This window comes from Phyllobates terribilis, unplaced genomic scaffold, assembly GCF_046119375.1.
Source record: "Phyllobates terribilis strain yellow unplaced genomic scaffold, ASM4611937v1 Scaffold_12__6_contigs__length_324123572, whole genome shotgun sequence".
NCBI lineage: Eukaryota > Metazoa > Chordata > Amphibia > Anura > Dendrobatidae > Phyllobates > Phyllobates terribilis.
Genome location: NW_027362772.1, coordinates 29,737,280 through 29,762,201, shown reverse-complemented (window position 1 = coordinate 29,762,201; position 24,922 = coordinate 29,737,280). Strand labels below are relative to the sequence as shown.

Here is a 24,922-nt window from a genome sequence, read left to right as displayed (position 1 = left end):
GTAGGGCCTTCTCTTGGAGTTCACGCTCCTAGTATGCGGGGACTAAGCGTCTCCTGGCTCTGTTACGTATCAGCACCTTAGCGATCCTGGGACTTGTAGTTCTCCAGGGATTCCAGTTATGCCTTACTGGGTCATAGAGATCCCGGTAAGCTCGGTTCCGGTGTCCGGTAAATGCTTCGGGGTGAGCTGGTTAAGCTCCTCTGCCCCTTAAGTACTAACTCGCCACTCGCCTTCGGCCTACTCGTGCCCTCACTAGGCTATACACACTAACGGCAGCTTGCCGCGCTTCACCGATCTTATGGCACCGGCACACCTTAAGATCTATCTGGGCTCCCTGAATCTAGCTAGCAGGAGCCTCGTGCTCCACTGCTGAACTATTAACTGAGTTCTCTAGACTAGACTGAGCTCCACTGCAGACTGACCTCTCTTAGGCTTCTCTACTGCAGGAACTCTTCAGAGGAACAGAACTGCCTAACTCCACCTTCCCTATTTATATCCCTAACGGGCTCCCTCTGCTGGTCTGAGGTGGAAGGTGGAGATGTGTGAATGTTTATGGGGGCCTCTTGTGGAGGATTCCATCAATACACTCTTCTAGGATCTGTGATACCAAGCGCAGCAGGGCGTCACAGATGCTATTGACGACGAGGTTAGGTTGCGCCTTCCTGGACAGAGACGGAGTACTGGAAGCACGTCAACAACTGAATCCTCAACCACAACTCTGCCTCTGACCACAAGTCATAGTGGCTCTTCAGGTTGCATGGGTTCTAAGCCTTGCATAGCCTGGGCATTTATTCAGATCGATAAGGATGACCCAACTCGTGTTATCTGTAATATTTGTCACCAAAAGCTAAGTAGAGGCCAAAAAATCCATAGTTTGAGTACTTCATGCATGTACCGTCACATGGATATGAAGCATAAGTTGCAGTGGGAAGCTCACTGTGCTAAAATGCGGCCTAGCAGGCTGGGCCAACAACCGTCTGCCCCATCTTGTGCATCCGCGGCCTCTTCATCCTCTGTGACTGGGGGGACAGCAGTCACACATGTTTATGGACGCAGACCTGCCACCTCTTTACCTGCAACAGCCAGTGTGATTGGCAGGTCGTCAGTTCATTGGGAAGTGGAAACACCTGCTGGTGTTGAGCGCTCTCTGACATCGAGAGCACCACCTTTGGATCAAGGCAACCTAACATGTCCGCCTGCATCTTCCTCACAGACCGGCAGTTTGCCGGGGACACCCAACTCAACCCCGTCAAAGCACAACAGCCAGCCCTCGGTCCCTCAGATGTGGAAAAGTAAAAGACCATTTCCTCCTAGCCATGAGAAAGCTAAGAGGTTGAATTTCACCATCTGCAAGCTGTTGGCTACAGAAATGCTGCCTTTCCACCTGGAGGACACAGTGGATTTTCGAGACCTTATGTCCGTCGCAGTGCCCCAGTACCAGATGCCCAGTCGGCACTACTTCTCAAAGAAAGGTGTGCCTGCGCTCCACTAGCATGTCGCACACAACATCACCGCTTCTTTGAGAAACTCTCTGTGTGACAGGGTGCATTTCACCACAGACACTTGGACGAGTAGGCATGGACAGGGGCGTTACATGTCGCTGACTGGGCACTGGGTAACTATGGTGACAGCAGGACAAGGGGCTGCTGTCCAAGTCTTACCGTCCCCACGAGTTTTGCATCAATCCTCTTCATCTCAAAGTTCCTCCACTGCTTCTGCCTCCTCAACCTCCTCTCGGTCCTCCACCTGCACCCAAAGCCTGTCTGGTAATGCCACCTGCTTTCTAACTGTGCAGAAGGAATCCTGCACACCTCCTTACTATGTTGGCAGCAGGGCTCAACGGCATAATTGTTTACTTTGAAATGTCTGGGAAATGTGAGTCACACAGCTGAGGACTTGTGGTCAGCTCTGGAGACCCAGTTTCATAAATGGTTGTCTCCACTGGACCTGCAACCAGGGAAGGCCGTGTGCGACAATACTGCAAACCTGGGTGCGGCCCTTCGCCGGGGCAATGTCACACACGTGCCTTGTATGGCTCACGTGTTGAACCTGGTTGTCCATAAATTTTTAGCCCTCTATCCCGGACTAGATGGCCTTCTGCAGAGGGCATGGTCGCTGTGTGCTCACTTCCGCCGTTCGCATCCCGCAGCTCAACGACTTATATCTCTACAGAAGTCGTTGGGCCTGCCAGTTCACCGGCTGAAATGCGATGTGCCGACACGGTGGAATTCAACTCTGCACATGTTGCAGCGACTGTGGCAGCACCGACAAGCCCTGGTGCAATACGTTCTGACGTATAGCCTGGGCCAACGAGATCCAGAGGTGGGGCAAATCACGCTGCAGGAGTGGTCTCAGATCAGGGACCTATGAAGTTGACGCGCCCCCGGGGCCGTGGGGTACCCTGAGCCGGGCCGGTAGACGCTGGGGGTTGTAGTTACTGTGGCGGTGACCCGATCCGTGACCCAGGGCGGTCAATCAAACGGTAATTTGTATATATGGATTTTATAATGTCCGACTACGCCACCTATGGAGTGCGGCCAAAGGGGCCGCCGCTGCGGAACAGTCCTCTGAAGCTGGTGGTTTTGCAGCAATGGTATTATTACTCACCACAGGAAGAATGTAGCTTCAGGGCAGTGTGGGTAGATGATGGTGGTTGTAGTGCAGGGAGTCAGTAATGAACACAGAGTCCGTGTGACGCAGTCCCAAGATCTTTACTCACAGTTGTTGCAGTCCAGATTACAGGTACCAGAGCAATCTCTCCCGTCGTGCTGTGCGTACTCAGTGAGGGGCTCAGTCCACCCCCAGAAAGCTCCGGAGTACTTAGCAGGACCCCCTTCTGTGTGTCCTTTCTCTGGCCTTCTCCCTGCACCTCACACACAGTGACACTTCTATCCGGTATCCTCGGGCCTTGGCGGGCGACTTGTGTTCCGTCCCCTGGGTCCTATGTGGCTACCCTCTTAGTGAGACTGGTGTGGACTTTTGCCTGCAGCACATGAAATGCTGCAGCCTCCGGTTTCTAGTTGAGCCTTGCTGTTTCTCCTCTAGTTGAGGGACCGGTTCCCCTTATCTGGCCTGACCCCTCTACCTCCTGGTAGCAACGGGAGTACGGGTGGCCTTCTGCACGGCCCGCATCCCTAGGGTCCCTTCGGTTCCTGGAGCCTTCCTGCTCCCACTTCTCTCTTCTCTCCTTCAGTCCTGGGCCTCCCAGGCTAGGCCCGCCTCCGCAGCAGAGCTCATGCCGAGTCTCTGCTCCTGTCACTTTTCCTCCTCTGACTGGCTTGCTCTTTCTAAGATGTCTTCCTATTTATACTCTCCCTGACATGTGCTCCCATAAGCTGCTCCCCTAAGCACCCACTACATAGGACCCTCCCACCAGCTCTCCCTTAGGAGCAATCTCGCCCTACCCCAACTGCAGGTATGTGTTGGATGCAGGTGTTAGGGTCCTGAGCCATACGCCTTCCTTACCTGAGGGTGAGATACCACACCTCTGGGTGAGATGCAGTAACTCTGTGGCGACTGAACCCTCAGGGGCGCCACACACCCTTCTGCACAGTTTTGAAATGGCGACGAAGATGTTTAGTGCTGACGACGATGCCATTATCAGCATGACTATTCCGGTGATTTATATGCTGGAGCACACATTAAGCAGAATTCAGAGTCAGGTGGTGGGACAAGAGGAGGTGGAGGAAGTAGAGGAGGAGTCGTATGTGGAAGGGATAACATCTCCATGGTCCAGACGGTTGGCAGCACCAAGGCGGCAGGCATGGGAGGGTGCGGGAGAGGGATTAAGCAGGGCGCATGGTTGCAGCCAAACTGTTGAGGAAGGTGCAGGAGCCGAGGAACAAGTGGAGGATGAACTGGCGATGGGCATGGAAGACTCATCAGATGAGGGAGACCTTGATCACATTTCTGTTGTGCGAGGTTGGGGTGAGAGGGCAGAGGAAGGAAGCATGATTCTTACCTCGCTACCAACACAACAAGGACTTGGTCCTTCTGGATGCGCAAGACACATGAGTGCCTTCTTGCTTCACTACCTGCAACATGACCCTCAGATTGCAGAATTCGAAGTAATCCCGACTACTGGGTTGCCACACTCTTAGATCCCCGATACAAAAGTAAATTTGCCGAAATAATTCCTGTCATAAAAAGGGATTGATGCATGCAGGAGTATCTGCAGACACTGTTGCAGAATCTTACATGTGCTTTTCCACAAAACACCAGTGGTGCACGAAGTGAATCTCACAGTTCTAACTTGCCAACCGTGGGAATGTCGAGTCTTCATCACTCACACCGTAACAGTAACACAGTATCTGCTGGTAACTGCAATTTTGTGGAATCGTTTCACCACTTTTTTAGACCATCCTTTGCAAGGCCACAGGAGACAAGAAGTCTGACACATAGTCAATGCCTAGAGAGGATGGTGCAGGAGTATCTCCAAGTGAACATCGAAGCCATGACTGAGTCACTGGACTCATGCTCATTTTGGTATTCCAATCTGGAAAAATTGCCGGAGCTCGCCACTCACGCCTTGGAGATCTTGTCATGCCCTGCAGCCAGTGTTCTCTCTGAATGTGTGTTCAGCGCTGCTGATGGTGTGCTGACAGATAAGCGCACGCGGCTGTCCACTGAGAATGTAGACAGACTCACGTTCATAAAGATGAACAAATCATGGATTCGCAAGGACTTTTCTAACCCTGTGTTATCCTTGGGAGACTAAAAGCTTGAGGATTTGGTAATATCACCTCACCAACCGTTTTAAGCAACTGTAGGGCAATTGATGCCACTTAACCCTAGAACGCATGACCATAAAAATCTTCACTTTCATATACCTGGGGCCTTTTATGCCCGTGTGCAAATAACATGGAATAACTCAAACTCAAATAACAAACAACTATATACATGAAGAATGCCTAGAGTTTCAAAATTCTATCTAAAGTAATCTTGCAGAAAATAGAAAACAATTAACAGGGCGGGACGGCGATGCCCCAGGTATGCGTTCTAGGGTTTAGTGGTGTCTGTACCACAATTTTGGGAAAAAATGGAGACTCTTTTTGGAGTCCCCTTGCTGTGTCTTACGTGACGTTGGCATCGTCAATTCCAGGTGGGTTGGGTCGCTCCCCCCCCCTTTTAACTGTAAGAAACTATATACACTATGGCTTGGGGTAACACAGATGGTTGAGTCTGAAGAGCTGTTTACTCAGAGGTCTGCTCCAAATCTTCAGTGTCTCCTAGTCAGCGTAGAATTTTTAACTGCATCTAGCCTAGGTAATACTTTGGGCGTAGTAGCACAGCTGCGAAGCAAGCTGCACCGCCTGTGTATCTAATAAGAATTTTTAAATGCATCTAGCCTAGGCAGACTGTGGGGACCCCCAACCAAACCCAGACACTCAGCCCCCCTACCGCCCCCCTTTCCTTGACAATAAAATAATGTAACTCTTACAACTGGATGGGTGAGGATCGGTCACAGCTTTATTAACTCTTTATACTCATTCCATTAGAAAGGCATTTTATTTCTAAAATAATTCAGCTTGTTGCAGCATGCCCTGGGTCTCCACTCCGGCATCTTGGCCAACAAGTGTAACTCTCCAACATGTCCTTTCTATTTCGAGGCCACGGAGGATCCTGCGTACTCGTATGCTGGACTCTGATTCCCACCCATCACTCTTAACGCTTGTTCCACTCCATCCTGGAGTCCTGACAGGAATATGTCCAGTCCAATATCCTTTAAGTGAACACCGTCGGGCCGTATGAGGCCTGCTTTATCTCCTTCCAGTTGTCGGTGTCGTACCACTACACCGCCTCTGTCTCTTCTAAATTTTGCCATCCGAATATTTATTACCCGCCTTGTCCATTCGATGGCCGTGATGTCTCGCGCACCTTGCCATACCGCTATCGGCACAATCTCTGACCATACTATAGCTAGTTTTGTGAAAAATTCTCAGAAGCGCTCAGTGTCTAGTTTCATTATTGCCATTAGTTATGCGCTCTTGTGATGACCTAGGTTGTTTCCCCCGACCTGTATAACTAAGATGACCGGACATCTTGCCTCTTTCCCTACCTTGATTACCTCCATTAGTAGCTGTGGCCATAGCAGGCCTCTAATACATCTCCAGTTGAAATATGTGTTATGAAACTCTAATTTCCTCCCGCCTGGGCGGAGTTTTGCCCTTTTTTCTGCCCAATATATATATGAGTGGCCTATCACCCACACTGTTGGCTTAGCGTCACCTGTAAAAGAAACAAACCATGTTAGGAAAACAAGTCCGGTCTTATGTATATTGCCAAACACGTGGATCGCCATCTCCCTATCCTCTGAACTTCCGCTTCTGACAGTCCTGCTCTTGCTGCATCCATGGCCGCGCCTATGCGGAATGAGTGTGTCCCGTAATCTTTAGGGTGGTTCCCTGCCGATATGATGCATTTATTAAATATAGCTTGGAACTGGTATCTTGATAATGGCGTTCCATCAATGTGTGATAGGAAGAAATTACTTTGTGATCTGATGGTTAGATATGTTTTTACTATTGTTACCCGACTCTGTGTACCGTTTGTGGGTTGTAGAAGTACCCAAGTGCCCCTACCCGCTGGAACCGTTTTCAATTTGTGTATGCGTAGACATATTGCATTATTGGCTATGGCTACGTCCTGGTGTAATAAGCCTCCACTGGTGGTAATTTTGGATTGAGGGACTAATTCGCTTATGCATAGCGCCCCGAAGAAGGCGATCACAAATGCAGTAGACAGTAGTGTTGCTTCAAATTGTGAGTGTCATGTTAATGGTGTTAGGGATATGATGTGAGAAATCAGCTTTAGTGACACGGGACGTCTACACTAGTGTTGAGCCACCCCCGTAGTGTTCGAGTTCGGTTCGGTTCGTCGAACACCCGTGTGTTCGCCGAACTGTTCGTCGAACTGTTCGTCGAACACCTTCGAACACCGTTAAAACCAATGGCAGGCAAACAAAAACACATAGAAACACATAGAAAACACCTTCAAAGGTGTCCAAAAGCTGACAAACTGCTCAGAAGACACAACTAACACATGGAAAAGTGACAAGTACATATAGTCATGCGAAAAGAAAAGAGGTGGAGGAGTAAAAGGAGGGGGAGACACAGATATAGGCATGTCATGCCCTTCTAAAATCCAAAAAGTGAGAAGCCGAGACGGCCAGTCCGCTCCTGCCCGTGCCACCTCCGTGTCGCCGGGTTTGTGCCAGAGTCGCGGTGAACCCTAACGGCCAGCCCCCCTCTCCCAATACTGGTGCCTGTCCGCTGGTGGGTCGAGAGAGCCCCCCTGTGGTGGAGGCAGCTCTAAGCTTTTTAATTTAAATTGTCCCTCTAATTTGAATGAATACACTTTAAATCCATTTACAAGGATCTATTGGAGGGCAAGTCTCATGCCAGCAGCCGCGTAATTCCAGCTCCAGTAGCGTCCACTAAAGCTGCTGCAGTTAAAAAGCTTTTATAAGGATCGAGCTCGGCTGTTCACCGCAAGGCATCCTAGTGCCAGTCCCAGCCCCTATGCCTTGGGGTGCCTCCTGATGCTCTTCACTGAGTATCCCGTGGTCCAGAAGCATTTCCTTTGAAAAAATTAAGTGTCCAAACTACAGGTGGTGTAGCTTGCTTAACAGCCGGGATAATCCGCTGACTAGCAGACACTGCTACTAGGCACAAAGTATTTCCTGGGCTAGATGCAGTTAAAAATTTGTAAGTAGATACTCTCGTTGGATGCTGAGAAAGCATTCCATAGAGTCTCCTGGCACGCCATATATGATTCTCTTAAAAAGCTTGGGGTAGGGGTCTAGGGGACCCTTTTATAGCCAAAATCACGGCCCTGTATCACAATACGTCACCTAGGCTGAAGATAAATGGAACTGTAGCACCGAGGGCTCGGTTGCTACAGACGTATTGCACCTCACCCAGAGGTGTGATATCTCACTCTCAGATAAGGATGGAGTGTGGATCAGGACCCAACACCTGCATGCATTACACCACATTGCCGTGGGGAAGGCGACCAATATGCCCCTGAGATGGGCACGACAGTCCCTGTCCCTGGCTGGAGTGGGGGGAGGGAACACTGAGGAAGGGGAACCCTGCAGTGCAGGAGCAGGGAGGAAGCAGTTCCTGGGTGCATTGAGAAGGGAGTATAAAAGGTGGGCACCATCTTAGTTCAGTGCAGAGAAGTCTGAGCAGAAGTGGCAGGGAGCAGGGGCTCTGCATGAGCTCTGCTCCGGAGGCGGGCCTAGTAACAGAGGCCCAGGCCTGCAAGAGGGAGAAGGAAGGAAGAGGAGCAGAGAAGGCTCCAGGAACGAGGAATGAAGGGATCCCAGGGGTGCGGACGGGCGAGTCGCCACCGCACGCCCGAATCCACCTGCGTGGAGGGGTCAGGCCAAAGGGGGAGACCGGTCCCCGAACTAGTGGAGGCAGGAAACGACCCTCAGCTAGAAACCGGAGGCTCTGACATTTTATGTGGCGCAGCCCCTTGCTCCACCCGCTAGGAAGGCACCACATAGGGTCAGGGAAACTGGCGCCAAGTTTACCAAGAGGAGGCCCGAGGCAGCCGGACAGAAGTGTTGGTAAGAAAGGCCAGACAAAGGACACACAAAGGGGGTCCTGTGAAGCGCTCCAAAGTTATCTGGGAGTTGTCTGAGCCCCTCACCTGGTGAGCACAGTACGACGTGGGCAGCCGTTACCTGCAGACGTGGTCTGGATAATAAGAACTGTGAGTAAAGGCCCTGAACTGCATCACTGACTCTGTGTCGTTACTGCTGCTGCCCTGCACCATCACCCCCATCCTCCGCATACACTGCCCTGAGGCTATACTCCTCCCGTGGGGAGTTATGCTACGCTCTGCTGCACCCACAACACCAGCCTTAGCGGTCTGCCCTGTAGCGGCGGTTCACTCTGACCGCAATCCACGGGTGGCGTAGTCGGACATTTAAACATCAAAACCACATAAATAGTTCCGCCACTGGTTTGACCGCCCTGAGCCACGGAACCGGATCGCCGCCACGAAGACTACAACCACCAGCATCCACCAAAAAGGGTCCGGCTCCGGGTGTCCCAAGGCCCAGGGGGTGCGTCAGAACATTTTCATCACCTTTCACAATCACCAATGGGACAAGGCAGGGATGTCCTCTGTCCCCTCTCTTATACATCCTAGTGACGGAGCACCTGCTCTCATCAATTCGCCATAACGTCAATATTAGGTGGATTGAGGTGGGAGGCACCGAGTACAAGTGCTCTCTATTTGCTGATGATGTCCTAGTATATATCACTCAATCACATATATCCATCCCTGCTGTTATGGCTGAAATAGATCACTTTGTTACATGGTAAAATTTTAAAATCAATGCAGCGAAGTCTGAGGCCCTCGATGTCTCCCTCCCTAAATCCATATAGGATTCCATCCAGTCCAACTTTCCCTTTGCCTGGCCCTCACAGGGTATCAAATACTTAGGAATTCCTATTCATAGAGACCTCTCCCATCTATGTTATCTTAATTTTGGGCCCTTTATTGAACAATTCCATACAGACCACGGTTGGCAAGTTAGAACTGTAAGATTCACTACGTGAACCACTGGTGTTTTGTGGAAAAGCACATGTACACCGCGTTCCAAATTATTATGCAAAAAGTGTTTAGGAGTGATAAGGGAAGAATTTGTTTGTTTGTCAGTTAAACTCATTGATGGTGATGTGTGTCAGGGCTCTTTATATCACTGTAAGCAATTGCAGACACCTGTGCTAATTAGTTTGGCAGGTGTGTCCAATGAAAGGCAAGACTACTTAAGAAGGCTCTCTCACATTATTAAGCAGCCTACATTTTCTGCCAAAATGGGAAAGAAAAAGGATGTGTCGGCTGCTGAGAAGCAACAAATTGTGGAGTGTTTAGGTCAAGGCATGACTACAATCAACATTGTGCGATGATCAGGATGAAGTGTCTTGGCAATCAAGAAGTATGTAGCTGATTCACAGTACACACGTGTGCGTGCTGATAAGGGCAAATTGAGGACTCTTTCCTACAGGCAATTACGTCAGGTTGAAAAAGCAGCGGCAAAAAAGCCTTGTCATAGCAGCACACAAGTTTTTGAAGCTGCTTGTGCCTCCAACGTCCCCCGAACAACAAGATGCAGGGTCCTTCAGAGGTTTGCAGCTGTGCATACGCCATCCTGTCGACCTCCTCTATCCACTTCACACAAGCAGAAACGGCTCCAGTGGGCCAAACACTACATGAAGACTGATTTCAAAACTGTTTTGTTCACGGATGAGTGCCGTGCAGCGCTCGATGGTCCAGATGAATGGAGTGGAGGATGGCTGGTTGATGGACACCCCACGCAAACACGGTTACAGCGCCAACAAGGAGGAGGTGGAGTAATGTTTTGGGCTGGAATCAAGGGGAGAGAGATTGTCGGCCCCTTTAGGATCCCTGAAGGCGCTAAAGATGAACTCCATAATGTATGTGGATTTTCTCAAACAGCACTTCCTGCCATGGTTCAAGAAGAAGAACCGTGTATTTCACAGCAAGATCATTTTTCTGCATGATAATGCACCATCTCATGCTGCACATAAAACATCTGCATCTCTGGCTGATATGGGCATAAAAGGGGACAAACTTATGGTGTGACCCCCATGCTCCCCTGACCTCTACCCCATTCAGAACCTTTGGAGCATCATTAAAAGGAGTGTCTATGATGGCGGGAGGCAGTTCACATCTAAGCAACACCTCTGGGAGGGTATTCTGTCCTCATGCAAAACAATTGAAGCAGAAACCATCCAAAACCTGACAAATTCAATGGACGAGAGAGTTCAGAAGCTCCTTTCGAACAAGGGGTCCTATGTGAAAATGTAACATCACCTAGAATAAAGTTTTGAGTTGAAAACTGTTTGATTTCAGTTTCTAACAAGCTGCTAATGCTTATAATTTCAAAAATGACCATTTTTTTGGTCTTTATTAAAATGAAAAGGTTGATCGAAAAGTTTGGGGGATCTAAGAGTGTGGCAACCCAGTAGTCATGATTACTTCGAATTCTGACAATATGAGGGTCATGCTGCAGGTAGTGCAGCAAGAAGGCACTTATGTGTCTTGCGCATCTCGGAGCCCCAAAATTATTTTCCGGGCTAGATGCAGCTAAAAATTATTTTTAATTTTAAATCTGGTGAAGCTTATTATAGATGGCCTAATAGGATCAGTGCTGCACACTGCTACAAAGCCCAAATTATTTTCCAGTCAAGATACAGATAAACATGATTAGTAATTTGAAAGCTTAAAACGGTTGGTAGGGTGATTTTAACCAATCATCAAGCTTTTACTCTCCCCAGGATGACACAGGGGTAGAAAAGTCGTTTCGGATCCATGATTTGTTCATCTTTATGAACGTGAGTCTGTCTACATTATCAGTGGAGAGCCGCGTGCGCTTATCTGTCAGCACACCACCAGCAGCGCTGAACACACGTTCAGACAGAACGCTGGCTGCGGGGCATGACAAGATCTCCAAGGCGTAAGTGGCTAGCTCCGGCCATTTATCCAGATTGGAAGCCCAAAAAGAGCAAGGGTCCAGTGACACAGTCGTGGCTTCAATGTTTACTTGGAGATACTCCTGTACCATCGTCTCTAGGCGTTGACTATGTGTCAGACTTTTTGTCTCCTGTGGCCTTGCAAAGGATGGGCTAAAAAAGTGGTGAAATGATTCCGCAAAATTGATGTTACCAGCAGATCCTGTGGTTCTGTTACGGTTTGAGTGCTGAACACTTGACGGTCCCACGGTTGGCAAGTTGGAACTGTGAGATTCACTACGTGCACCACTGGTATTTTGTGGAAAAGCACATGTAAGATTCTGCAACAGTCTCTGCTGATACTCCTGCATGCGTGCATCCCTTTCTATGGCAGGAATAATTTCTGCAAATTTACTTTTGTACCGGGGATCTAACAGTGTGGCAACCCAGCAGTCAGGATTATTTCTAATTCTCACAATTCGAGGGTCATGTTGCAGGTAGTGCAGCAAGAAGGCACTCATGTGTGTTGCGCATCCAGGAGCACCAAGTCCCTGTTGTGTTGGTGGCGAGGTAACAATCATGCTTCCTTCCTCTGTCCTCTCCCCCCAACCTCGCACAACAGAAATGTGATCAAGGTCTCCCTCATCTGATGAGTCTTCCATCAGTTCGTCCTCCACTTCTTCCTGGGCTCCTGCACCTTCCTCACTAGTTTGGCTGCTACCATGCGCCCTGGTAAAATCATCTCCCCCACCCTCACATGCCTGCCGCCTTGGTGCTGCCGACCGTCTGGACCTTGCAGATGTTAGCCCTTCCGCATACAACTCCTCCTCCTCTACTTCCTCCACCTCCTCTTGTGCCACCACCTGACTCCGAATTCTGTTTAACATGTGCTCCAGCATGTAAATCACCGGAATAGTCATGGTGATAATGGCATCGTCAGCACTAAACATCTTCGTCGCCATTTCAAAACTGTGCAGAAGGGTGCATAGGTCCCTGATCTGAGACCACTCCTCCAGCGTGATTTGCCCCACCTCTGAATCTCGTTGGCCCAGGCTATACGTCAGAACGTATTGCACCAGGGCTTGTCGGTGCTGCCACAGTCGCTGCAACATGTGCAGAGTTGAATTCCACCGGGTAGGCACATCGCATTTTAGCCGGTGAAGTGGCAGGCCCAACGACTTCTGTAGAGATGTAAGTCGCTGAGCTGCGGGATGCGAACGGCGGAAGTGAGCACACAGCGACCGTGCCCTCTGCAGAAGGCCATCTAGTCTGGGATAGTGGGCTAAAAATTGCTGGACAACCAGGTTCAACACGTGAGCCATACAAGGCACGTGTGTGACATTGCCCCGGCGAAGGGCCGCACCCAGGTTTGCAGCATTGTCGCACACGGCCTTCCCTGGTTTCAGGTCCAGTGGAGACAACCATTCATGAAATTGGTTCTCCAGAGCTGACCACAACTCCTCAGCTGTGTGACTCACATTTCCCAGACATTTCAATGTAAAAACCGCCTGATGACGTTGAGCCCTACTGCCAGCATAGTAAGGAGGTGTGCAGGATCCCCTCTGCGCAGTTAGAAAGCTTGTGGCATGACCAGACAGGCTTTGGGTGCAGGTGGAAGACCGAGAGGAGGTTGAGGAGGCAGAAGCAGTGGAGGAACTTTGACATAAAGAGGATTGACGCACAACTCGTGGGGACGGCAAGACTTGGACAGCAGCCCCTTGTCCTGCTGTCACCATAGTTACCCAGTGCCCAGTCAGCGACATGTAACGCCCCTGTCCATGCCTACTCGTCCAAGTGTCTGTGGTGAAATGCACCCTGTCACACACAGAGTTTCTCAAAGAAGCGGTGATGTTGTGTGCGACATGCTGGTGGAGCGCAGGTAGAAGTAGTGCCGACTGGGCATCTGGTACTGGGGCACTGCGACGGACATAAGGTCTCGAAAATCCTCTGTGTCCACCAGGCGGAAAGGCAGCATTTCTGTAGCCAAGAGCTTGCAGATGGTGAAATTCAACCTCTTAGCTTTCTCATGGCTAGGAGGAAATGGTCTTTTACTTGTCCACATCTGAGGGACCGAGGGCTGGCTATTGTGCTTAGACGGGGTTGATAAGGGTGTCCCCGGCAAACTGCCGGTCTGTGAGGAAGATGCAGGCGGACATGTTAGGTTGCCTTGATCCAAAGGTGGTGCTATCGATGTCGGACAGCGCTCAAGACCAGCTGGTGTTACCACCTCCAAAGAAAATGATGACCTGCCAATCACGCTGGCTGTTGCGGGTAAAGAGGTGGCAGGTCTGCACCCCAAAACAGGTGTGACTGCTGTCCCCCCAGTCACAGAGGATGAAGAGGCCGCGGATGCACAAGATATGGCAGACGGTGGTTGGCCCGGCCGGCTAGGCCGCATTGTAGCACACTGAGCTTCCCACTGCAACTTATGCTTCATGTCCATGTGCCGGTTCATGCATGAAGTACTCAAACTATGTATTTTTTGGCCTCTACTTAGCTTTTGCTGACAAATGTTACAGATAACACGAGTTGGGTCATCTTTATCGATCTGAAAAAATGCCCAGGCTATGCAAGGCTTAGCACCCATGTGACCTGAAGAGCCACCACGACTTGTGGTGAGAGGCAGAGTTGTGTTTGAGGATGCAGTTGTTGACGTGCTTCCAGTACTACGTCTCTGTCCAGGAAGGCGCAACCTGACCTCGTCGTCACTAGCATCTTCCTCCACCTCCTCTGCTGACCTCATCTCTTGGCTGACTGTGGGTTGACAGTAAGTGGGATCTCCGACCTCATCATCATCACCCTGTGCGTTATCACACCCGTCGTCCTCAGAGCCAACCTGTTCCTGCCCTGACAAAAAACTAAAGTTGTCGCTCCAATCAGGTATTTGAGTCTTATCATCGTCTTCCTCATTGTCTCCACCAACAGGAGTTACAGTTTGGGAATGAGGGTCTACATTATGGTCAGAACCTTCTGCGTCTGGTCCTGGATCCGACTCATAAAGATTCTGGGCATCAGTGCAGATCATTTCCTCGTCTGGATTCACAGAAGCGCTGGAGTCGACCTCTGATTCCCGGGCTATAGTATGAGTAAACAGGTCTGCAGACTCAACCATCTGTTCTACCTCATACTCAGACGGGCAGCTGGAGATTTGGGAGCTGTGAGGAAGCAAGTGCGATTTGGGTGACACCTTTGAGGACTGGAGTATTTGTGATGTTGAAGTTGATGTGGAGGAGAGCCCACTTAAAGGAGCACTTGATATCCATTGAAGCACCTGCTGTTTTTGTGCCTCATCTAGAATTTGTAGCGATTGGCGTGGCCGTAAGAAAGGGATCTTATCACATTGTCCGCTAAAAGAAGTAGACATTTTAGTTTGGCTGGAAGATGGTCTTTTTTCTGCACCTACCCCACGGACACAACCTTTTTTCCCCTTCCCAACACGCCTATTCCCCTTTCCACCAGCAGCAGGCCTTTTTCCACTCATTTTGGTGGTTAACTAATTCACAACTCTGGAGTTGTTTGCACAAAAAAACAATGGATGGTAACCGAGCAGAGCTGAGTGGCCAAACTGTGGTATTAGGCCAAAACTATTGGCTGGGTTAGATGCAGAAAAAAATTATTTTTAATTTGCAACCTGATGGAGGTCAGTATAGATGGACTAATAGACCAAGTCCCACACACCGCTAGAAGCCCAAATATTTTTTCAGAGCTAGATGCAGAAATTTTTTTTATTCAATTTGCAACCTGATGGAGGTCAGTATAGATAGACTAATAGACCAAGTCCCACACACTGCTAGAAGCCCAAATATTTTTTCAGAGCTAGATGCAGAAAAAAATTATTTTTAATTTGCAACCTGATGGAGGTCAGTATAGATGGACTAATAGACCAAGTCCCACACACCGCTAGAAGCCCAAATATTTTTTCAGAGCTAGATGCAGAAAAAAATTATATTCAATTTGCAACCTGCTGGAGGTCAGTATAGAAGGACTAATAGAACAAGTCCCACACACTGCTAGAAGCCCAAATATTTTTTCAGAGCTAAATGAAGAAAAAAATTATTTTTAATTTGCAACCTGATGGAGGTCAGTATAGATGGACTAATAGACCAAGTCCCACACACTGCTAGAAGCCCAAATATTTTTTCAGAGCTAGATGCAGAAAAAAATTATTTTTAATTTGCAACCTGATGGAGGTCAGTATAGATGGACTAATAGAACAAGTCCCACACGCTGCTAGAAGCCCAAATATTTTTTCAGAGATAAATGAAGAAAAAAATTATTTTTAATTTGCAACCTGATGGAGGTCAGTATAGATGGACTAATAGACCAAGTCCCACACACTGCTAGAAGCCCAAATATTTTTTCAGAGCTAGATGCAGAAAAAAATTATTTTTAATTTGCAACCTGATGGAGGTCAGTATGGATGGACTAATAGACCAAGTCCCACACACCGCTAGAAGCCCAAATATTTTTTCAGAGCTAGATGCAGAAAAAAATTATATTCAATTTGCAACCTGCTGGAGGTCAGTATAGAAGGACTAATAGAACAAGTCCCACACACTGCTAGAAGCCCAAATATTTTTTCAGAGCTAAATGAAGAAAAAAATTATTTTTAATTTGAAACCTGATTGAGGTCAGTATAGATGGACTAATAGAACAAGTCCCACACGCTGCCAGAAGCCCAAATATTTTTTCAGAGATAAATGAAGAAAAAAATTATTTTTAATTTGCAACCTGATGGAGGTCAGTATAGATGGACTAATAGACCAAGTCCCACACACTGCTAGAAGCCCAAATATTTTTTCAGAGCTAGATGCAGAAAAAAATTATTTTTAATTTGCAACCTGATGGAGGTCAGTATAGATGGACTAATAGAATGATGCTATGCCCAAAAGATTTTACTTCACTAGGTGCAGTAAAAAAATTGGTATTCTATACACAGGTGGTATATCTTGCAACACAGATAGGCTACTCCACTGACTAACACACTCTGCAATAGGCCAAAAAGGATTAGCTTTGCTAGATTCAGCCAAATGCTGTGAAAAAAACTTGCACAGCACTGGCACAGACCTGCCTGGCAAAAACTGATAGGAACTGATGTAACCTAGTCCTGAAAAGGACTCCAATTACAATTAGTCTTTACTCCCACAATCTATCTATTTAAGAGCACAGACCTGCTTGATAAAAGTCGTAGGAAATGCTGTAACCTAGTCCTTAAAAGGACTGCAATCACAACTATTCCCTACTCCCAAGCTATCTGTATATTTGTGCGAAAATTGGCTTGAAATTAACAAGGTATAGCGCACACAGCAACAGTGGTGCCGTCTAACACGCAGCTGCAGCAGTGAGAAAATGGTGGTGACGGGGAAAATGGCTTGGTCTTATAGGGCAAGGACATGTGACATACACTGCCAATCACACATGCCCTTGCTTGTGTGAAAAAAAGCACTTCGCTCCGTGTGTGCGCTGCTGATAGGCTGACAGATTGCACCTCCCCACTGCAAATGCGGGAAAGAGAAAAAAAAATGGAGATCTTCATTGTTCCTGCAGAGATCCATCCCCTGCCCCTCCCCCCGCCCCGCTGTACACTCAAACTGCGTATTAACATTAATTTTCATCATTACTGAGAAAAAATCCAGTTATGATTTTGGTGCACGAACAGTTATCGAACATAACCTCGAACAGCCGAATTTTTCTCAAATTGTTCGTGTTCGCCGACCGGCTCGAACACCGCCCAAAACAGCTCGAATTTGAGATTGGCGAACAGTTCGAGTAGAACAACGCTCATCTCTAGTCTACACTACTGACTTGGCTGACCCCTTTTCCACCCTTTTATGGATTGTCTGATGATGAATCTTTGTCACATCTCTCCAATTCAGTAGTTGGAAGTGAAATGCTACTCCGGTCAGACACCGCTGCGCTGACGCCCCTGATATGCCCCTCATCATTAGCTGGTGGAGAAATTCTATGGTGACTTGTGATCTGGCTTGTTCACATTGGTCAACCCGTCTGCCTGCTACTAGTCGTGTCCACTCTTCCCATGCCTTACCGTATGCTTGCCACGTTGACGGGGCAACTGACGCTCTGATTAATGGCATCAACTATTCGCCACTAGATCCCATAGGGAAGGTGGGCAACTGTTGCCCGATGGGTGGGCGTTGTGGAAGAGCTCTGTGAAAATCTGCCAATTGAATTGTTATAAAGTGATAGCAGCAGCTTTAGACCCCTCAGCATAGTGGCTAGCGCGGACCCATACATTGTGTTTTAGGCACAGGAATGCTTGCCTGGGTAGTAAGCCTAGCACTGGGAGAAACGATGATGCCATCTTATTAATGCAGTGCGCTAGGCTGGTGTTTTTTGTTATGAAGCGTATATTTTTGTAAGCCAGGAGCGCGCCCCATATTTCTATTGCTACCACTATTGGGAAGAAAAATTATTTTCAGGGCTAGATGCAGCTAAAAATTATTATTAATTTAAAAGCTGGTGGGCTTGGTATAGATGGCCTAATACAATGAGTCCCACACACTGCTAGAAGGCCAAATGTTTTTTCAGAGGTAGATGCAGAAAAAAATTATATTCAGTTTGCAACCTGATGGAGGTCAGTATAGATGGACTAATAGAACAAGTCCCACACACTGCTAGAAGGCCAAATATTTTTTCAGAGCTAGATGCAGATAAAAACTATTTTTAATTTGCAACCTGATGGAGGTCAGTATAGATGGACTAATAGAACAAATCCCACACACTGCTAGAAGGCCAAATATTTTTTCAGAGCTAGATGCAGAAAAAAATTATATTCAATTTGCAACCTGATGGAGGTCAGTATAGATGGACTAATAGAACAAGTCCCACACACTGCTAGAAGGCCAAATATTTTTTCAGAGCTAGTTGCAGATAAAAATTATTTTTAATTTGCAACCTGATGGAGGTCAGTATAGATGGACTAATAGAACAAGTCCCACACACTGCTAGAAGCCCACATATTTTTTCAGAGCTAGATGCATAAAAAATATATATTCAATTTGCAACCTGATGGAGGTCAGTATAGATGAACTAATAGAACAAGTTCCACACACAGCTAGAAGCCCAAATATTTTTTCAGAGGTAGATGCAGAAAAAAATTATATTCAGTTTGCAACCTGATGGAGGTCAGTATAGATCGACTAATAGAACAAGTTCTACACACTGCTAGAAGGCCAAATATTTTTTCAGAGCTAGTTGCAGATAAAAATTATTTTTAATTTGCAACCTGATGGAGGTCAGTATAGATGGACTAATAGAACAAGTCCCACACACTGCTAGAAGCCCACATATTTTTTCAGAGCTAGATGCATAAAAAAAATATATTCAATTTGCAACCTGATGGAGGTCAGTATAGATGAACTAATAGAACAAGTTCCACACACAGCTAGAAGCCCAAATATTTTTTCAGAGGTAGATGCAGAAAAAAATTATATTCAGTTTGCAACCTGATGGAGGTCAGTATAGATGGACTAATAGAACAAGTCCCACACACAGCTAGAAGGCCAAATATTTTTTCAGAGCTAGATGCAGAAAAAAATTATATTCAATTTGCAACCTTATGGAGGTCAGTATAGATGGACTAACAGAATGATGCTATGCCCAAAAGGTTTTACTTCACTAGGTGCAGTAAAAAAATTGGTATTCTATACACAGGTGGATTAGCTTGCAACACAGATAGGCTACTCCACTGACTAACACACTCTGCAATAGGCCAAAAAGGATTAGCTTTGCTAGATTTAGCCAAATGCTGTGAAAAAAACTTGCACAGCACTGGCACAGACCTGCCTGGCAAAAACTGATAGGAACTGATGTAACTTAGTCCTGAAAAGGACTGCAATTACAATTAGTCTTTACTCCGACAACCTATCTATTTAAGAGCACAGACCTGCCTGATAAAAGTCGTAGGAAATGCTGTAACCTACTCCTTAAAAGGACTGCAATCACAACTATTCCCTACTCCCAAGCTATCTGTAGATTTGTGCGAAAATTGGCTTGAAATTAACAAGGTATAGCGCACACAGCAACAGCGGTGCCGTCTAACACGCAGCTGCAGCAGTGAGAAAATGGTGGCGACTGGGAAAATGGCTGGGTCTTATAGGGCAAGGACATGTGACATACACTGCCAATGACACATGCCCTTGCTTGTGTGAAAAAAAGCACTTCGCTCCGTGTGTGCGCTGCTGATAGGCTGACAGATTGCACCTCCCCACTGTAAATGCGGGAAAGAGAAAAAAAAATGGAGATCTTCATTATTCCTGCAGAGATCCATCCCCTGCCCCTCCCCCCGCCCCGCGGTACATTCAAACTGCGTATTAACATTAATTTTCATCATTACCGAGAAAAAATCCAGTTATGATTTAGGTGCATGAACAGTTATCGAACATAACCTCGAACAGCCGAATTTTTTTCAAATCGTTCGTGTTCGCCGAACGGCTCGAACACCGCCCAAAACAGCTCGAATTTGAGATTGGCGAACAGTTCGAGTCGAACAATGCTCATCTCTAATTATAACTGATAAGCGCACTTGCCTGTCAACTGACAATGCTGACAAGCTGACCCTTATCAAAATGAACAAGGGCTGGATTGGGCCAGACTTCTCATCACCACCAAACGACTGCAGAGTAACATAAAGTCAAATCCACTGTGTTATTTCAGGAGGTTGTATTCCCAATCACCGCTTCACACCCACACATGGGTATACGCTTCCTCATTTCGGCTGTTTTTTCTCTTCTTCTTATCCTCAGCCTCCACCACCACTATACCACCATGGTGACCGTGGTCCGTGTTGCCAGCATTGCAAGTTCCTCTGTCCTAATTTTTGGCAGCTTTTGCGTGGAATGCATAGGCAAAGACTATGGGAGACCCACTCCCCAATAATGGGAATAATGTTTTTAATATGCTGTACTACATGGCTCTTGTAAGGGGCATTGCAAGCTCCTCCATCCTAATTTTTGGCAGAGTTTGCTTGGAAGGCATAGGCAAAGACTATGCGAGACCCACTCCCCAATAATGGGAATAATGTTTTTAATATGCTGTACTGCATGGCTCTTGTAAAGGGCATTAAAATCATCTTGTTAAGCTACTGTGACCTCCACGTCTCTTCCAAGGGTCATTGATATTGTCTCTTTATTCCACTGGGACCTCCACGTCTCTTCCAAGGGGCATTGATATTGTCTTTTTATTCCACTGTGATCTCCACTTCTCTTCCAAGGGGCATTAAAACCATCTTGTTAAGCTACTGTGACCTCCACGTCTCTTCCAAAAGTGACTTAATAGCCTGTTTAAAAGCTGAGACAGGGAATGAAGTAGCTGTTTTATGGTGAATCTGGATAGTAAGAGAACATCACAGCTCAGCAATTAGTAATAGAAATAGGGAGGGAAACACTTAAGGATCTGTACCGATTGTGTGTGATGACACAGCAATGAAGAAGATTGGAGTGTGAGGAGTATAATATCAGATCATACATGTCTTTCAGGGCAATTGGAGGTTTAGAAATACTTTCGATTTGCTTAGAAATGTTGGTGACGTTATCTTTGAAAGTTAAACCAAAAGAAAGTTGATTGATGATATTTCTTCATGGGATAATAAATACCATTATGGTGTAACATTTATGAAGACGTCATTGTTTAATTTATTTTTTTTCTCCTGTTTGACTTTAGTACCAGCAAGAAGCTCTACCCTTAATGGACAGGTGTGCCGAACTTGCATATCTGCTGATTCTACCTGGTGTTACACTTCGGATACAGTACAATGCACCGGGGATGAGAATATGTGTCTTCTCCAAACAACAAAAATAACAGGTACCAAAAATAATTTCTTCCTTTAGGTCACTTTTCAAGACGTACAATTTCTTGTTAACACGAAACTACAAAAAAAAACCACTTTTGGGCTCAGGTTATTGTTCTCCGATATGTCCATTAGGAGTAAATCAATTAACAACAACTAATAATTATTAGGAAATACATATAACCAATTTCATGCAACTGACTGACATTGAGAGCATACAGTAATAGGGACAACTGAAAGAAAAATTCCATTTTGTCCCTCGACATCTACAAGCTTTTTACTCCTTTAGGCTAAGTGCCCACGATGCAGAAATGCTCCAGATTTTTTCTGCATCTCCCTGGCAGGAAAAACTCATGCGGATTTTACATGCATTTTTCATGCCAGGTAGAAGCGTTTCTCAAGCGTTTTTGCATGCATTTCTGCATGCAGGTTGTAAAGCGCTTTTCCAGGCGATTTTAGCATCACTTGGAAAAGTGCTTGACAACTTGGTCACACTATATAAATCCATGCAAATGGGATGGATTTATATAGTGAGAATCAAGTTAATAGTTAAAAAAAGAATAAAAATGGTAAAAAAAAAAATTACACTCACCTTCTGATGGCCCCCAGTCTCCTGTATGGTGCGGTGGTGTAAAATGACCTTCCATGACGTCATTTAGTCATGTGACAGAACACGTCAGCGGTTGCGTGACCTGTCACATAACTATATGACGTCATGGAACGTCCTTTTACACCATCGCGAGCCGCCGAAGACACCAGATGCACCGTACAGGAGACTGGGGGCCATTGGAAGGTGAGTATAATGTTTTTTATTTTTTTTTAATTCTTTTTTAACTCTCTTTTTAAAGTCTCCTCTTCTTTAGACCCGGGTACCATCCACGCATTGATCCGTTTAATATCCGCATGTGTACGTGTAGTCATGCAGATATTATGCGATTCAATGCAAGTCAATGGCGGCAATTGCGCCGCTTTTCCGCAAAATTAATGGACATGCTGAGGATTTTTCCGCAATGATAATCCACAGCGGAAATTTCCACAGCATGTGCACAGCACATGCGGATTATCAGTGGGGAACATCGCAGACCTTCTACCAAGCGTTTTTTAAGTGTTTCAGCAGCGGAATTGCTGCTGCAGAAGCGCTTAAAAAACGCATAGTGGGCACACAGCCTTAATTTGGTTAAGGATAAATTCACACATTCATGTAATACCATCAGATGGAAAGGGACCAATTTTTGTAACTGAACAGGTTGTCTGACTTTTTTTTTAACATTGACTCTTAACAATGTATCAGTTAAAAATGGATAAAACTCAGATGGATCTCTGAAGTACAAAGTCTGTCTAAGGCAACGTTCACACATTCAGTATTTGTTAGGGGTTTTCCCTCAGAATTTGAAAGCTAAATTCAGGAGTGGAATAATAATCAGGGGAAAAGTATAAAAGAAACACATCACCACTTCTGCATTTTTCACACTTGTGAAGACGTGCATATAAATTGGATATGAGCTTTCCTATCTTTTGATTGGATTGCACACGGAGAGCACGATGATCAATGCTATTCGATATGGCTGTTCAGATGACCGATCTTTATCTCGGTCCAATTGTCCAAGGGAAATACTGTATTTTTCGGATTGTAAAACACAATTTTTCCCCAAAATTTTTGAGGAAAATGGGAGTGCTTCTTATAGTCTGAATGTAGCTTACCTGGTTAACTGTGGGGGCGGAAGCGATGGAGTAGGGTCACAGGAGGCAGGAGCGGGGTTTCTCCTCCGATGGTCTCCAGCAAAATAGCTGATGGGATGATGAGCTGTAGTTTGGCAACAGCTGTAGAGGCACATGGGTTGTGCAAAAGTAACAAGAGTTTGCACAATCTGTGACCCTCCTGCAGCAGATCTCCTCCATAACAGTGTTAGCAGATATGTTATTAAATATTTTAACAAATTTTTTGCTTCAACATTTTTTTTTCCGATTTTCCTCCTCTAAAACTTTGTTGCGTCTTATAGTCCGGTGCATCTTATAGTCCAAAAAATACAGTAAATTGCAGAATGCTCAAATTTTCTTACAAAAAAACATACAGCACTGGCACATATGTGAATGTAACCTTGAAGAGTAGATTTACTTTCAAGAAAATGTAACAAATGAATTTTAAAAAAAAAATGTATAATTTAATTGGCCATTATGATCAACAAAACTGTTTTTTTTTCACTTTGACAATCTTCTTATTCGATGTCGAATTGCAATTCTAATAATTTACATCTTTGCAGGATCACAATCAGTTTCTACAGCACTTCGAGGTTGCTCAACAAAATCTATTTGTGATCTTGGCAGCCAGTCGCAAACTGTTTCTGGTATGTCACTGAAAGTGAAGTTTATCTGCACCAGTGGTGGCAGAAGTGTCCATACGTTTGTCCTGACTCCGGCCATCTTGTGTCTTCTGCTGAAATTGTTCTACTAACTGATCTAAATATTTTAAATAGCCCTACATAAAATGCCAAATGTTTGCAGAATGAAATATTTTACATTGTTGCTTCAATTGTCAAACTTTTTATTCTTTTTTAAATAAACTTTGGCTTTATAAGCATCTGTTGGTGATCCTTCACTTGTAATACTACTCCTGCTTTTCAAATTATTAATCCTACTTCACTTTCATTAAAAGAAAAATTGTCACCCTCTGTACTCCTATATAGTTTTAGCTTATCATAGGACTATGATTTATTATTTAGCAGCTTTCAGCTCGACCTTCGAACCATGACGACTTGATGGATGAACACTTTGTAGGAAGTTCGATCTTGAGCAAGCTGAGATAGGTCCACCAGGATCTTCTCTGTCATTATCTTGATAGTGTCAATCCATCGGATTGCTGGTCTTTTTCTTCACCTTGTTCCTTCTATTCTTCCGACCATGATGTCCTTCTCCAGTGATTCCTCTCTTCATATGATGTGTCCAAAGTAGGCAAGTAGTAGCTTGGTGATACTTGCTCCGAATGACATGTCTGCCTTGATTTTTTCCACAATTGATTTCTTTGTTCTTCTTGTCATCCACGCTATTGATAACACCCTTCTCCACCACCACATATTAAAGATGTGGATTCTTCTGTCTTGCTTCTTTATCGTCCAGATTTTGCATCTGTTTGTTACCATAGAAAACACCAAGGTATGTACGAGCCGTGTCTTAGTCGCCAGTGAAATGTTCCTTAATTTGAAGACCTTGCACAGTACAAAAGTGTAAAATACACAAGGGTGTTTTTAGGGCCAAAAAAAAATTTCCCTAAGTAACTTCACATTGCCAAATCTTGATCGTGTGTAATGTGTTCACTGTCAGGATTCCCCTCTATCAACAGCATGTGCTTGGAAGTCACGTGATCACAAGTATATAAAACACTGAAAAAATCCAATGAGAACCTAGTTGGCATATGACTGCAAGTATACAAATCACATTCTTGAGGACATTTGAGGAGTAGACAGAGAGGGGACTCGAGGAGGGAACGGGCCCTCTCAGCTGCCATTAACAATGAACAGTGAGTAGCTTAATACCTAGAATCCATCCAAATGAACAAGAAAGGAAGGGAGAAAAGCTCAGCACGCCAAACTCCAGTTGGGTATAAATTATCACACTGCCTCATTGA

General features: G+C 46.0%; 1 protein-coding gene across 1 annotated transcript in view; it reads left to right on the top strand.

The window, feature by feature from the left end:
- Positions 1-23,878, top strand: part of LOC141171980 (phospholipase A2 inhibitor and Ly6/PLAUR domain-containing protein-like) — a 33,312-nt gene extending 9,434 nt beyond the window's left edge. Inside the window, exons 4-5 of the mRNA XM_073655729.1 lie at positions 21,174-21,314; positions 23,562-23,878. Of these exons, the coding sequence (XP_073511830.1) occupies positions 21,174-21,314; positions 23,562-23,752 (332 nt within the window). The 3' untranslated portion in view covers positions 23,753-23,878. The remainder of the gene's footprint in view (positions 1-21,173; positions 21,315-23,561) is intronic.
- The last annotated feature ends 1,044 nt before the right edge of the window (positions 23,879-24,922 follow it).